Raw genomic sequence first — 16,981 nt, forward strand, 5'->3', positions numbered from 1 at the left:
GTGGGGGGGTGGGGGGAATGGGGGTGGTGAGGCTGGGATTGGGGATGGACTACTAGGGAGAAAGGGGAGAATGGGAAAAGGTGCAGGGTGGTCCTCTCCAAAAGGGGTCCGGCAGTCACTGAAACCTAAAGCTGGCCCCACACAAAGGCTTTCAGGAGACTAACCACTGATGTGGGAAGAGGCAAAGGGACCAGGCTACCACAGCCTGGAATTTACAGACAGAGCCAAATGAAGAAATGGAATAAGCTACCACTGTGGGCAATCTGGGTCCAGCCCAAGCCTGGCTCTCAGGTCTTCTGAGTAAGCAGAACTTTTCTGCTGACAAGTGCCCTGAAGCTTCCCACCAAGACTTGGGTCTTGGCCCCACTAAGGGTTTCCATCTCAGAAGGAAAAGTTGCTAGTTAATTTTTGCTGGCTGAGGGAACAATGCCATTTGGTGTCCTGAAGCAATGACATTTTTCAGTTGACTCAAAGAAGTCAGACTTCCACAAAAGATAGGCCTTTAAAAGAAACTGGAAAGAGGATCCTGAACACACTAAGAGCTTGTTACAGGTCTGGAGATGGGGAGGAGTGAGCAGGTCTAGAAAGAAGAGGGAGGGAAGGAAAAAAAAGAGGGATCAGGTAACAGTGGTAAACAGCTGGTACAGATCTTGAATTTTCTTTTCTTTGATACCTTGAACAAAGGTTTCCTTTTAGACATAGTCATCTTTTTTATTTACTGTCCTTGGACTCTGCTACAAGAACACTTACATGAAGGCTCAAGAGAGATAGGACGTTTCAAAAGTCCCATATTGGCCTGTGGTGGAGAGTAACCCATGATAGGATACCTATCACCCAATCTGCTCTACCTCCTGCTTCCCTTACCTCCTTCTAAATCTTCAAGAAAAGTTTAATATCTTGGTATCAGGAGCTTTGAAGTACACAAAAAGAGGGAGAAAAGAACTTGATGCCTTTAAGGACTCTGGAAGAGAGGTGGCTAGGTGGCTTAATAAACAGAGTCAGGCTGGAGAAAGGAGGTCCTGGGTTCAAATTTGGCTTCAGACACTTCCTAGCTAAGTGTCTGGACAAGTCACTTAACCCCAGTTGCCTAGCCCATACTGCTCTTCTGCCTTGGAACCAAGTTAGTATGTATTCTAAGAGAGAAGAGTTTGAAAAAAAAATTGGGAGGGGAGGCTAGAGGCACTAAGAGATAAAATAAGTCCCTGCCCTTACCTTCTGGGTCTCCTTCCTCCTGTCTCACCTCCAAAGCCTTGTTTCAAGTACTGAGTGGACACCAAACCTCTGTTCACACAGAAAAGAGAACCAACTCTCCTCTATGGACTGTAGACACATTCATCCTGCCCCTTTGTGCATGATGTTTTCCCACTTCATCCAAACCTTACCCCAAAAACCTGGCTCACATTCTACCTCCTGCTGGAAATCTCCCTTGCCTGCTCTGGCTCACAAGGATTCCTGGTTCTTCTGAACTGCTGCAATGCTCATTCTTCATACCACTCTCTGACATGTGAGAACATGTCTCCTTTGTTCCTGTAGGTTACTGTGGCCAAAGAATCTATCCCTATGCCTGGCCAACTGCTGATTGAGCTTCTCTCTACTTAGTTATGTGGGCCTCAAAAAGCAAAACCAATCCATTGCTGCGACTGAACTTTAAAGCATGGGAGAACCTGCCTAGGCTTGTGCATTGCCTGCAAGAACCCAGGGCCACCTCCATGCCATAATGGAGTACTCAGACTTTGTAAAGGCCTTTGTGAGCAGGTTTGACACATTAAAACAAGGCTGGATAAAAGAAAATGAGAATAAAAGGTGTCATCCAAAAAAACGTATGAGTAAGAAAGAAGATAGGTTGGTCCTATGGCAATAACAAGAGAGAACATTTGATGGAAGGGTTGTGCACCTAACTGGCAGATTCTTAATACAGGAGGAAAAGCAAGGAAGAAATTAGCATATTAAATGACTCCTGTGGTGAGCTTATAGGAAGACTCAACCAAGACTTCATGGATGGGAAGGAATGGATGGACTGGGATCAGAATTACTGAAGGGAATGTTCACAATGAGATCACAGAGATTCTCTTCCTACCTGCCTGACTGTCCTCAGGCTCCTTTGCTGGCTCTTTATCCACACTATGCCCCCTAAATGTGGCTGAATCCCAAGGCTCTGTTCTGGACCTCCTTCTGTTCTCCCCTCGTACTTTCTCACTTTGTGACAACATCAGCTCTCTTGAGTCTCCATGAGTGTACCTTTTAGGCTGAGCCTAAGGACAGCTAATCCAAAAGATAACAGTGTCCAAAAAGAAAAGGGCAGGTGATTGACAGATCTATATATCCAGCCCTAGTGTCTCTCCTGAGTTCCATTCTCACAATCACCATTTGTCTGAAGGATATTTCAAAATGGCTATACCATAGACATCTCAAGTGCATTTATAAAGCAGAACTCATTCCCCTCAGACCCACTCATTTTCTGGACTTCCTTATTGTCCAAGGCACCATCATGTTCCTAGTGACCCAAGTTCACAACCCCTTATTCATTGTCCCTCGCTTCATATATCCATTCTACTGCCAAATCTTGCCATTTCTGTATCCAACATCTCTTGCAGTGATCCCCTTTTCATTATTCCCACTTGGTTATCCACTTAGTTCAGGTCCTCATTAGCTCTTGCCAGTTCTAACAATATAACAGCCTCCTCACTGGCCTTCCTGCCTCCTCTCTCCCTACTCCAATTCAACCTTTATACCTGCCAAAGTGATATTCCTGAAGTAGATTTGACTGTCACTTTCCTATTCAATAAAGGCCAGTGATCTCCTATTGACTCTAGGATCCAAAAGAAGGGCTTAGCATTTAAAGTCCTTGATAACTTGGCCCCAATCTATTTTTCTAGCTTATTTATCCATCAATCCCCTTTCCACACTCTATGGACTAGTCACACCTGCCTCTCTGCCCTTGTTCTTGTGTGTGTTCTCTCTCGCTCTCTTTCTCTCTCTCTCGTCTCCCTCTCCCTCTTCCCCCTCCCTCCCTCATGCCCTTTGCTCCAACAGCCCCTCATGCCTAGAATATGCCCTCTCACTATCTCTGCCTTGCAGAATCACTTCTATCTGTTACGCCTCAGTTCTATTGCTTGTTCAGTTACATTTGACTCTTTTTGGCCCCATGGATCATCACACGCCCTTCTGTCCTCCACAGTCTCCTGAGGTGTGTCCGAGTCTATGTTCATTGCTTCCATGAAACTAGCTACACTCTAGCATTACCTTCTGCTTAAAGTCTTTCCTGATCTACCATGGCTAGTGCCTCTTCTTCCCCAACTCCTTTGCACTGATTTTGTCTTTGTTCTGTCTAAATGTTGTCTCTCTCAAAAGGATTCAAGTTGGGACCGTTTCATTATGTTCCCAGAGTCTAGCACAGTGCTGGGCACATAGAAGGAACTTAAGAAGTGCCTACTGATAGACTAATCTGATACCTTAGATTGCCAATTAATTTTCCATATGGGTATGTCTTATTCCCCCACCTAGCATCTACGTAAATTCCTTGAGGTCTATAACAGTGTGATTTAGCACTTACACACAGAAGATGTTCGATAACTTTTTGTTGACTGACTAATGTGCTCCATATGACTGCTAGTCACACACATGTGAGGAAGTTAGAGGAGATCCTGAAATACCCTAAGAAATGTAGGTCAACTTTGCTGAAAGCAACACTTAAGAGTTTTCATGCCCCAAGGCCTCTGGCTCCTTAGAACATAAATTTCCTAACTGGGATCAATCTGGCCTTCTTCCACCAGCACTGTATGGAAAATACATCTGAGGCCCTCCACTAAATTTCTTTTAAATGCCAACTGATTTCTCTCTAAGGAGGGAAGAGTCTATGGCTTCAAGAAAAGAAAATGCAAGGATCTAGAACTGGGGAGCACTTTAGAAATCATCAAGTCCAATCTTCTTGTTTTACCAATAAGGAAATAAGCCAGCAAAAAGTGAGTAATTTGCTCACAATCCCAGTAAATAGTAGAGGCCAGATCCAACCCAGGTCCCAGGCTAGATCCAGTCCAGGTCTTAGGCTAGTGCTTTTTCCATCCCACAGTTATAAAGCCCAGGGACAGTCATTCAGTCAGTCCATAAGCATTTATTGAGCAGCTACTATGTGTCAGGCACTGTGCTGAGATCAAAAAAGGCAAAAGGTTTGGGACAAAAACTTTCCTGTCTGGTCTCAGCAACATTCTGTTCTGGTCTTTCCCAGGCCATAATAAGGTTTTGCTCCAATTTAAAGCCTTTTCAAAGCTACGTTACCCTCCACTGATTGAGAAGCCACCGCATTAGTCACCCAGCCTTTGGATTCATTGACTGGCACTACTAGGAAGGACCTCAAAGATCACCATCTGGCCCTCTGGGTTTATAGAAGTAGCAGCTGAGGCTGAGAGGTAGGAAGTGACCAGCCAAGGTTACAGAGTCTCTCTAGAGGAAATCTAGCCAGGACCATCCCTAGCTGTTGGTATCCTTTTAACTGTCATTTCTCTAAGGACATTTTCCTCTGGCTCAGCTGCAAAAAGAGCTGAAGAGGAACCAGGAGAAGATGGGAGGTTGCCAAAGTCCTGTGCTGGCCTGTGATGGAGCAGAGCCCGGAGTGCCTGGTACTCAGCCCTCCTCTTCAGCTTCTAGAGAAACGATCCACATTGTACCAATTCTATCCAGGGCCAAAGTCACCCTGGCAGTTCTGTGTAACCCACAGCAGCTGGGCCAACCACCCTCCTTAATGCTCTCAGTTACATTTCCCCAAAGAGAAAAAGAAAGGTCCTAATGCAGATAACCTTTCTAAAAAGAAAGAGGAAAGGAAGCCCAGCATAAAAGTAAAACTCAAACTTTGACTTTGACTGACTTCAGGATAGCAAAGGGCACTTCTGCCAGGCAGTGGCTTCTCTGTAGATTCTTTCTGGGCCCTACCCCACTCTCTGAGGCTCCGGTTTCCTCCAGGTAAAATAAAGGAGGACAATACTGGCCTGGGGCTAAAGTCCTAAAGCTTCTTGGAAGCATATTAGGGCATGGCAAGAACTGGTTCCTCTTTCTCCTCTTTGTCCTGACCCCCCTTCACCCTCAGATTCTAGCCTCCTCCTAACCAACCAGAGATTCCATTCCCTTGTTTTATATTCTAGAAAACAATTGGCCTTTTCAGAAGGTAATCCTGGCTTCTGAGTCAACACCCCCTCCCTCTCTCAGCACTATCTCCTTCCCCAGGTAAGAGGTCACAGGGATCTTGATGAATGGGCTCTGATGATGGGAGAATCATGAGTGTCTGAGCTGTAGGATTAGCTTGGCTGCTCAAGGGAAATGTTCTAATATCATCACCTGCTTTGGTTGGTTGGAGAGAGCACCAAGATTAGGTGCCAGTCACCAAACCATGAAGGTTTCTGCCAAAACCCCACCACAAGTATAACACTGCTGGACTGAGTCAGGAAGCCCAGGACTTTAGTCCTTGTCTACCATTAACTTGTACATCCTTGGATGACTCATTTAACCTGGATGTTATCTGTAAAGACAGAGAATTGGAAGAGATGATCTTTAAAGACCTCTGAGCTCCAAAGGTCTGAGAATAATCCCGCCAAAGGGAAAAGTTGAGGGAAGAACCACATGAGATAATGAAGACTGAAACAAGTAGGACCAAGAGAGCATTAAATACTGCTACAGGTTTAATAATGGAAGAATCACTTATGAATGTTCACTCCAGAAAAGGAACTGAGAAGTGGAAACATGAGAATATAATCTTTGTGTTTTGTCAGATGATGCCTTTTGTGGTGAGCGGAGGGGAGGGAAGGGCTGAATAAAAAAAACTGATTAAATAAAAAAGAAAAAAATGAAAATGCAACAGCAGGTCTAAGAGCTAGAAATGCCCTGAAGATAGGGAGAAATTTGGGAAAGGAAGGGATCTCATGAGATGAGAGAAGAACCCCAAAAGATGTAAGTTTCCAAATGGACACAGGAGTTTTATGACTCCAACATCCAGCACAATGCTGTGCCTCACAATAGATGTTTAATAAAAGCTTATTAATTTGAGTGGTAAAAAAAAGAAGGCAGCTAAGAAGGCTGTCTCTTAGGGCATGTACCATGTAGTGAAACTTACAGACCCCTTCTCAGATTCTGAATACATAGGATGACAAAGAACACCAATTTTATACTGAAATATAATTATCAAAATACTGATTGAAAAAACCACCACCAACAAAAACCCATAACACTATCTTATTCTAAGGTAGAAGAGTATTAAGGCCTAGGCAATTGGGATTAAATGACTTGCCCAAGGTCACTCAGCGAGTATATGAGGCCAGATTTGATCCCAGACCTTACCACCTTCACGCCTGGCGCTTTAAAAAGACAACAAATGTATGGGGCCCAGGATAAGAGCCCCTATCTTGGAGGAGCATGTTTGGTATGTTGTATCTGGAAGAGCAGGGGCAGGCAGGGAGACTCGAAGTTGTGCTCTGACCTTGGGCCTGGCTCCTTGGAGGGCCTCGGCTATTCTGGCCCTGGGCAGGCTATGCATTACCCACGGTGCCACGCCAATACCGCCACCTTGTGGCTGCTTTCCAGTTGGCCCAGAATTGAATCAGGATTTGAGGATCAGGGATTCTTTCATTCCGCATCTATTAAACACCTTTTCTGGCCTCTGTCAAGGGATGCAAGACCCAAGCACTGCCCTAAAGAATCTGATCAAAGGTCTTATCCCCCCTCCTCATCTATAAAGTGAAGAGACTGGAGACAACTTCCACAGCCCCTTCAAGCTGTTAAATGTCCATGACTGGTCCTAGCTCAGTGCCGTGGGTGAGCACCTGAATGACGAACAGTCTCCTTTTCATGGCCAGGCTCTGAACGATCATCTCAAATATAGACTTTATAAGGACCGAGAGGAACCTCCAGTGCTTGTCCCTAACCTCTGTCTCCTATGGAACCCATGCCAAGGGAAGCAACTGAAATTGTTTTGTGAGTAGCATTTATATTGCTGTTCTAATTAGCAGTTATTTCAAAGAGGGCAGAAGGAGATTCAGAAGGGGAAGCACTGGTACTATTGTGTGAAATTTAATGTAGACTTAAAAAAATAAGATACTTAATTTTATGATTTTATATACAATCTTCTTTTCAGTTCTTACTTATTTTTGGAAAGTTCATGTTTGTCAAATGTATAATAAAAAATCTTTTTTAAGTTTTGTGTGACCGATGCTATACTAACAATAAGTAGGCATATGTATTAAATAATCTAAATAAGAAATGCCTGTGTTTTTCATTATCAGGAGCATTTTAAAGCTTGCTTCCAGGTATGAGATTCTAAGATATGGTATTTCTCATCAGTATTACATCATGTACTGGAGGTAGTATATCCCTTCAGTAAAAACTCCACCCATCCCACCCCGTCCCTCCCAAACTGACATGGATTGGAAATCTCCAAATCTAACTTGGCTTAGACTATATAAGGAACGATGAGAGGAATTTTGGTAGGAGAGGAATAGGAAAGAGAAGGCTTAGGAGATAACATTTGTACAACCCAGTGGAATTGATTGTCAGTTCTGGGAGAGGGGAAGGAAAGAAAATGAATCATGGAAACCTGGAAGAATATTTAAAAACAAAAACAAAAAGAAGGCTTAGGAGGCATGTGACTGTGGTCTTCAACTATCTGAAGGGCTGACATACGGAAGAGGAATCAGACTCGTGCTGATCATGTTCAAAAAGGCAGAACTAAAACCAGTGGGTGGAACTGGTTATATATGAGGAAGAGACCTAACAATTTGAGCTCATTACTAATGACATGCACTGAGCACTTACTTGCCCCATCCCCATCCTCAACTTCCACCCCTGAAAAAAAACACTTCAGTTGCTCACATTTTTTCATCAGAGAGAAGCAGGATCCAGGACACTCACTTTTTCCCACCTGACTTGTGCTTATGTTAAAGATGTCAAATTTGGAGTGGATGCTGTTGCTGTTATGGGGCCAAAAGAATCAACTGAGATTCAATGAACAGAGCTGAAGAAGTCTCAAAGTAACAAAGACAATGAGACTGTAGGAAAAATTAATGCCTTGAAGAGCAAAAATAAAAATATGAGTTCAGGATGTTGCTAATGAAATAAATGAAGAGGCTTGGAACATTACCACTGCCACTGACCTTGCACAGACATTGCTAAGGAAGGCTTTGAGAAGATTAGCGAACGAGTAAATCTGGTGGAGAGGAGTGATGCTGGCACTGCCGATATCATTATTGAGCTGAAGGGAGCAGTCTAGAGCCATCACAGCCCCTTAGAGAAATCACTCAGATGGTTATAATTTCTGCAAATGGACATGGTATAAACTGGCAACATGATATTTCATGAAATGAAAAAGATTGTATGAAAGTGAGTCATTATAGGGAAGGATAGAAAAATAATGAATTTTTTCAAAAAAGCAGAAATGATTAAAAGCATGAAGTTTAACACAGGTCCTCTCTTTCCACATTTTATTAATGCAGTCAAAGGTCAGAAATATGAAATAAAATAAAAAAATTTTTTAAAAAAGGTCTTTAATGTCCAATCTCACATCCCAGCTCTTGAAATTTCATTTAGTCACCATAAGCCCTTGGTCACAATTGCTGAAGATATCAAGAGATGCACTTGATACAATAATTTTGAACAAGCTAAAATTTAGGTCACCAGTTGTGGTAGTAAAAGGTTTTGGATGACAATGGGAAAAAAAAAATCAGCTTAAAGAGGTTGGCTACTGCTACTAGCAATACAATGTTTGGAAATGAAATACTGACTCTGAACCTTGAAGATATTCATGACTGGGAAGATGGGAAGGTTTTTATGACAAAGAATGATGCCACGCTTTTGAAGTGCAAGGGTAAAAGATCCTCAAATTAAAAGTAGATATAAACAATCATTGAACAATTAGAGACTACTACTAGTGACTATGAAAAAGTAAAGTTTAATGAACATATGGTAAATTTCATATAAAGCAGATGTAATAAAGCTAAGTAAAGCAAGTGATACAGTAGTGAATGAAAAGAAAATTTGAGTTACTGATACACTAAATGTCATACATGCCCCTGATGAAGGCAGAGTTCTAGGAGGTGGCAGTCGCTGGCTTTTAGTGCATTCCAAGCTAAGAATCATTGACTCAAATAACTCCCCAAAAGACAAAACAAAATGCTGGAATGGAAATAACTTAAAAAGATTCTGAAAATCATGGCAGTGCCCATTGCTAAGAATGCAGTTATTGAATGATCACTTATAGTTGATGAACATTTATACAAAATTTCTCAGTGACAGACAGCTTGGCAAAATGTCTGAGTTTGGGGAGTTCTGAGGTATAATAAGGCTAAAACTCCTTGAATATCCACATTAAGTCTTTCACCATAACAGTTAACTCTGGGATTAGGGAGACCACCAGGCTGCCTAAGGAGGTGTGAACTACCCAGGTTGGAAATGGAATGGATCAAAGCTCCCATGTTAATCAACAGAAGGGACAGGTCTGGAAGAGAAAGGGTGATCTAGCCTCAAAAAAAAAAAAAAAAAGATCCTCTGAGATCAATTATGTTACTATGGTTGGAGATTATGTGAATGAGGTTGGAAAAGGAGTAAGTGTCCCAGCTAAAGTGGTAAGAGTTATATAGCCTCAGGGCAGCTAAGTAGCACATTAGATAGAGTGCCAGGATTGGATTTGGGAGGATCTAGATTCAAATCTGACCTCAGACATGTCCCAGCTGTGTGATCCTGGGCAAGTCTTTTAATCCTGATTGCCTAGCTATTACCACTCTATTGCCTTGAAAGTGATACTTAATATCAATTCTAAGACAGAAGGTAAGAGGAAAGAATGGAAGAAAGAAAGAAAGGAAGGAAGAGAGGGAGGAAGGAAAGAACCATATAGTCTTTCTGTTAACTACAGTAGAAGTTGAAGTCACTGAAATTCCTAAAGGACAGAAGGAATCTGATGGGTGAGGCATGGGAGGTAGCATGTTCTAATTTTCTGAAATAGTGTTTCATCATTAGGAACTATGATGCAAGACACAAGGCAGTATTCTTCTCTAACTACCAGGAGGCCATTTGGAAAGAATGAGTGAAATAAAGGCTGAGGCTTAAGAAAATTATTATAAAACCATAAATTACTGGTTTTAGGTGATGATATACATAATATTTTGCTGCTATCATTAGCAAATCCTATAGGCAATTTATTTTGAATTTGTGAGTTAAGCAACAAAAACATGTGTCCCCGAAAACAAATAAACAAGAATGACATGAGTTACCCAAGAGTAGTATGAGCTGCCTTGGGAGGGAGTGGATTTTACCTCAGCAGAAGCCTTCAAGAAAAACAGATAACCACTGGGTGGAGATGATGTAGGAAGGTGATCGTGAACCTTTTGGAGACCAAGTGTCCAAACTGCACCCTCACACCACATGTGAGCCCCCCACAGCACCTTACCCCAGACAGGGGAGGGAGGAAATGCTCCCATTAGGCTACTGGGCAGAAGAGTGGGTCATGGGAGGAATGTCCTCAGGAGGGCATGGAGAGGGGGAGAGGAGAAAGTGCTCCTATTGGGTTGCTGGGCAGAGGGGCAGATCAAGTGGAAAATGTTCTCAGGTGCATGTGGAAAGGGGAAAGGGAACAGTCCCCTTTGGCACACGTACCCTAGGTTCACCAATACAGATGTAGGGTTTTCCTATTCAAGTATAGGTTGGAATGAATAGCCTTCAGATTATCTTCCAACTCAGATTCTGTGATTTTATGGAGAGTCTGGGGCATTGCAGAGGCCCACAGAAGGCAATCAGGCTTACAATATAAATGGACCATCACTCGTATAGCCTGGGAATGAGGGGTTGGATGGGGAAGGAAGAAGCCATTCCAAAACTTTTCCAAATTCCTTTGGCCCTCCACTGTACTCTTCTCAACATTTAAAGGAAAAGACTTAGCTTCTTTCACTCAGAAGGAAGCCATCCAAAGTTAGTTACCTCAGCTCTTCTCTTCTGTTTAACAAAACTTCTCAGCATCATCACTTGTCTTATTCCCTCTGTTGACAGAAGGGGGAGGTGATCTTTGCCTTTCTCCTCCTCATTCGGGCCAGGCTTTCTGTCCCTTCCCTGTAATTTCATTCCATCCCTGCCCCTCAAGGCCATGCTGTGGCAGAACAATCTTTCCACACTCTGTCCAATATCATTCTCTCCCATAGTATCAAATACCAGCTCCCCTATATAGGTAACTCTCCAATCTGTATCTTCAGACTGGGCCTCTTTTCTAAGCTCAAGATCCAAATTTCTAACTGCCTACACAGTTTTTAGTTGGAAATCTCTCTGTCACTTCAAATTCATATGTCCAAAACCAAGATATATCTGCTTTTCCGTCTAATTTTAGTATTTCTATCAGTGGCATGACCACTCACCAGTCTCTTGTGTTGGAAATCTTGGTGTTGGTCATTCAATTCAATAAATATTTATTATCTGTGATTCTCTCCTTTCCTTTGCTTATTATAGCTTTTTTGGTGGTTGTTAAACAGTTACCTTCCATCTTAGAATCAATTCTCTGTGTTGGTTCTAAGGCAGAAGAGCAGTAAGGGGTAGGCAATGAGGGCTAAGTGACTTGCCCAGGGTCACACAGCTAGGAAGTGTGAGGCCTGATTGGAACCTGGGGTCTCTCATCTCTGGGCCTGGCACTTAATCCACTGAGCCACCTTGCTGCCTCCTACTATATCTAATTGGTTTCCAAATCCCACTGAATCTACCTTTCTGATATCTTTCATTTATCCCTTATTTAGTCCCAGTGCTACCACCTAGTACAGGGTTTTATTCTAACTTGCCTAGACTACTGCAATAGTCTCCTACCAGGTCTTATTACTTTATTATAATCTTTTTATTGAATCTGATCATGTCACTCTTCTCAAAAATCTTGGGGGCAGCTGGGATAGAGAGCCAGGCCTAAGAACAGAAGGTCCTGGGTTCAAATCTGGCCTCAGACACTTCCTATCTGGGTGACCCTGGGCAAGTTGCTTAATCCCCATTGCCTAGCCTTACCATTCTTCTGCCTATTAATTCCAAGGCAGAAGGTAAGGGTTTTTTTTAAAAAAATCTTCATTGGCCCCCAATTGCCAAGCAAGTCAACCTCTGACTCCTTTCACCTGTCATTCAAGGCCACCTTCAGCCTGGCATCATACTTTACAAATCTTATTTCACATTGTCTTTTACTGATCCTCTACCCCAGCCAAACTAGGCTCTTTGCACTCTGATAAAAGACCTCCTAAGCTTCCTCACTCACTGAATTCATACCTATGCTTCAGAACTAAGTAACTACATTGACATTCTCCCCAATTCCCTCCAAATTCTAAGACCTTATAGATAATTTTGTTTTATTCCTCTGATGTGCTTATGAGGTAATATAGTGAACTACCAGGATGTGTGTTTCTGTTTTGTGTCTCAATAGAATTGATAAAGGCAGGGATTATGTCTTAGTCTTAAACAATGTTCTTTCAGTGCCTAAAACAGTGCTTTTCACAAAGCAGAAATGATTCAGAAGGAAGAGAAAGAGCCCAGAATGAACCACTAGAGACCATAGGAAATGAAATAATTAGCCCCTGAAAAATGAAGAGCAGGAAAAAATGGTAATGCTTGTTACAAAATATCAAGGCTACAATTGTGGGGATGGAGGTGACTTATAGGCATGATAAAAGTGATAAGGCAGTGAAGCTAAGTGGCTCAGTGGATAAAGAGCCAGGCCCTAGAGATGGGAGGTCCTGGCTCAAATCTGGTTGTAAACATTTCCTAGCTGTGTGACTCTGGGCAAGTCACTCAACCTTAATTGCCTAGCCCTTACTGCTCTTCCACCTTGGAATGATACTCAATATTGATTCGAAGACAGAAGGTAAGAGTCTTAAGAATAAAAAAAAAGTGAAAAGAGAATGATATTTAAATACAATTCCATAATTTTGTGGGTGGGATGTTTGTGGTAGCAGAAATTTATCCCAAAAGAATTTAAAATATGGCCAAAAAAAGCCTTTTTTGGGGGCGGGAGGTGCCACTGTTCACAGCTCATCACAGTGTCTTTTGTTGTGATTATTCTCCACCCTTGTAAATTAATGGGGACATTTAACAAAATGACAACTTCTTAAGGAAGCAAATCCAGAATGGCAATTATTTAAGATTTCTTAGACAGAATAATTGAGATTTATTCAAATAAGGGACCAACATGTTTGTTATATTCTTTGTTTCCTAAGTATTTGTTGCACATCAAGGATATGAAGACATTTTCAAAGAAGCAGGAGAAAGTCTTTCTTGATGAAGAGGTCAAGAGTGAATCAATCAAAAAGACAGTTGCAAGATTTCATGAAAATAAATCGGTGCTTTAATGCTAAGTGTAAGCAAAAGTCAAGCCAAAGCAAGAAATAAAACTACAGAGTACAATGCAAAAAGTGCATTGCATTTACTGATGTGTGATTATAAAAGGAACTAGAATAAAATATAACTATTGAAAGAAAATTGGTAAGCTTTAATCTCACAACAATAGAGATGAATGGATGGATATTCTTCACATTTTAAAATCTATTACTGGCACACAATATCTATTCCATTCTCTAGCCCTGGATTCCTTCCCCAGTTAGCATGCACACGGAACCCTAGAAATCTGCCTGTGTAGCCTCCCATCATCACTCTTTCTTCCCATCCTATCCCCCATGCTCACCACTTAGTGGTCTTGGTGGGAACAGGTTATAGGTGCTGTAGATGTCATTAGAGAACTGCAACTGGAGTTCTGGGCTCCCCAGCAGGAGCTGAGCCACTTGGTCCACTTGGAAGGGAGTCTTCTCTAGGATGACAACTGCATCATCCCCATCTCCATCCCCAGAGGTCTCATTCACCTGTGGGGAGAGGAAGTGTCAGAGAAGCTCAGAATAATCACTAAGGCCTAGAGATGGTAAAGAAGGATACCCCAGAGCCTGTCAAGACTTCACACTATCCTCCTGGTCCTTGTGGGAAACCAGAAGCTCTATCACCTTAACTTGGCTCCTTTCCTCCATTTAAGAAGTTAAACTTGCCCAAGCAAGTCAGTATTGAATCTAGAATCAGAATTTGAGTTTCCTCACTCTTATATTAAAGAGTACTTTGGTGACCATCATAAGTAAGAGCTTTGGACTAGATGTGAGAAACCGAGAAAACTCAGTCAGAAACAAACGACATAGATGCCTAGGGCTAGCTACCTCAAAACCGAGCCATAGGTGAAAGAACCTGATATCTCAAAGACCAGGAAAGTTAGGGATGTTTGGTGGCCCTGATATTTGGACTAAGTAAGTGGTACCCTCTTTGCTATTACTAATGGATTATCATTTCTTAAAGAAATCATATTCTCCATGCTGAGCTCCTCGAGATTAGTGATCGTTTCAATTTTTTGTCTTAGATCTTTTAGCACCTGGCACATAGTCAATGTTTTATAATTGCTTGGTAATTGTTCTCAGTTCCCTTTTGTGTATGACCCTGTTATATTTATTAACACAATTACTCATTTTTATTTATAATTTTATTAATAATAAAAATCAGCAAGGAGGCACAGTGGATAGATTGCTACATCTGAAGGCAGAGAAAAGTGAGCCTAAATCCTGCCTCAGACACTAAGTAACAGTGTGACCTTGGCCAAGTCACTTAATCTCAGTTTCCTAACCAATAAGGGGATAATAATAGCAGCTACCTCCCAGGTTATTGTGAGGATCAAAGGAGATAATATTTGCAAAACACTTTTGCAAAACATAAATTTCTAAAGAAATTTGAGCTACTATTATTTTTTTTAAATTTTGTCCTGGGGCAACTAAGTGGCTAAGCCAGACCTATGGTGGAGAGGATCTGGATTCAAATCTGGCCTCAGACACTTCCTAACTGTGTGACTCTGGGCAATCACTTAACCACAACTACATAACTCATACCACTATTCTGCCTTGGAACCAATACTTAGTATTGGTTCTAAGATAGAAGGTAAGGGTTTTAAAAATAAAAATAAGTAAAAATAAAAACATTTCTCTTGCCTCCCACATTAAAACTGTACCCTTGAAGGGGGCATTATATCCCCTACATTCTTAGGATTTCTTCTTTGTTGTTGTTCAGTCATTTCAGTCATGTCCAATTCTTCCTGATCCCATTTGGGTTTTTCTTTTCTTTCTTTTTTTCTTTTTTGCAAAGATAAGGGATTAGTTTACTATTTCCTTCTCCAGCTAATTCTACAGATGAAGAAACTGAGGCAAACAGGATTGAGAGACTTGTCCAAGGTCACAAAGCTGTATCTGAGCCTAGATTTGAACTTAGATCTTCCTGATTCCAGACATTCTATCTATTTCACCACCTAGCTGTTAGCGGTCAGTAATAATAATTAATTTCATAATGTACATCATTAAAGGACTTTAAAGTCTTTAAAGTGATTTTCACAAGGCAACTCTGTGAGGTAGGTAGGACAAAGATTATTCTCATTTTACAGACAAATTCAATAGTTTTTCAATAAACATTAAACACCTTCATGCCATACATCGTGCTAAGAACTGGGGATATAAAAAGAAGCAAAGGACCTCTGCCCTTAAGGAGCTTAAACAGAAACTGAGTCTCAGGCTGTAACTTGGAGCCAAGACAGGTGGTTCGGTGAATTAGGGGAGCTAGGTCTAGTCTGAAAAAAATTACTTCAAATCCAACCTTAGCCGCTTACTTAGCTGGGTGACCCTGGTCAAGTCACTTAATCCATTTGCCTTAGTGTTTCCATCTGTAAAGTAGGGACAAAAATAGCCCCTACCTCCCAGTTTTTGTGAAGATCAAACGAGATAATGATTATAAAGGGTCTGGCACACAGCAGGTGCTACGTGGATGCTAGCCGTAACTCTTTACTGGCATTATTATTATGGCCCTGGGTGATGGAGCACATTAAAGTGTCAGAGCCACAACCAAATACTTCCCCAGGGAACTAAATCTGAGTAAATATCAGAATGAATGGTAATGCCGTCACTCTCCCTCTTCTAAACCCTGGCTGGTACATCCCGTATTCTTTATTCAGTGATTGGTACACTCCCCGAAGCCTAAGGCGGGGAGGGGTGGGATGTGGAGAAATAATGAACCACCCATGTAAGGCTTGGTACAGTCCCGTCCTCCTCACTCCCCCAAGGAGTGGAATGAATGGTACCTTCCCATGAAGGAAAATTATTTTATCCCGCGAAGATTCCTTGAGCACTTTCTGCAATCGGAAGCCGGAAAAAGGGAAACTGGTGGAGCTGGCGGTTCCATTCCCTACAGCCGCTTTGTCGCCTTTGGGCCCAGGAGTCTGGGCCGACTCCGATTCCTCCTCGCGTTTCCTCTTGCCGGGTTGAACTAATGGGTCGGCCATGCTAGCTCCTTTTGTGTTGTGCGCACGCGCAGAGAAGTCCAGCGCCTCTGGTCCGGTCTTTTCGCAGTTTTCACGGGAAGTCCGGGAAAGAACTCTTGGACTACAATTCCCATCATGCCGCGGGTCCTAAAACCTCTTTCTCCGAACTGGCTGTACCCAAGTACAAGTACATGCTGTACGAAAGTGATGGGTATTAGGGAGGACTGTGGGGTGAGTTTAGGAATTGATGCTCAAAATCGTTTCTTAAATACTTTCTACGAGTAAGGCTCTGTGGGATACAAACGGGAAAAAATTAGAAATGGTCCTTGCTACCAAAGAGCTTACATTCTACTAGGACTGCATAGCAAGTCTACAGTGAAGTAAATGCCAGGTGCTTTGCAGAGAGAGCAAGAGCTACCAGACATCTCATTTCCTATTCAGCAATCCTCATTCTGAACTTCTGTGGCTTCTTCGCCATTTCCCCAACAAACTCATCATTGCTGGAAAATATCTTGTGCCATCAAATCAGACTTGGTACTCACACCTCATTAGTACCCTTTCTTTGGTGGGGGGTGGGGGTGTGTGGCACAAAACCATAAACTCCATTTAAAAAGAAGAGAACAGTCTTGATCAAGGACACATGACAAAACTAGTGGAAATGTGCATCGGCCA

At 42.1% G+C, this 16,981-nt stretch overlaps 1 protein-coding gene across 1 annotated transcript in view; it reads right to left on the reverse strand.

Moving 5' to 3' along the window:
* Positions 1–16,330, reverse strand: part of DCPS (decapping enzyme, scavenger) — a 44,745-nt gene extending 28,415 nt beyond the window's left edge. Inside the window, exons 1-2 of the mRNA XM_044666171.1 lie at positions 16,130–16,330; positions 13,664–13,838 (exon numbers count right to left, since the gene is read on the reverse strand). Coding sequence (XP_044522106.1) covers positions 13,664–13,838; positions 16,130–16,330 — 376 coding nt within the window. The remainder of the gene's footprint in view (positions 1–13,663; positions 13,839–16,129) is intronic.
* Between the last annotated feature and the right edge of the window lie 651 nt (positions 16,331–16,981).

The sequence above is a fragment of the Gracilinanus agilis genome, chromosome 3 (genome assembly GCF_016433145.1).
Source record: "Gracilinanus agilis isolate LMUSP501 chromosome 3, AgileGrace, whole genome shotgun sequence".
Taxonomy (NCBI): Eukaryota; Metazoa; Chordata; class Mammalia; order Didelphimorphia; family Didelphidae; genus Gracilinanus; species Gracilinanus agilis.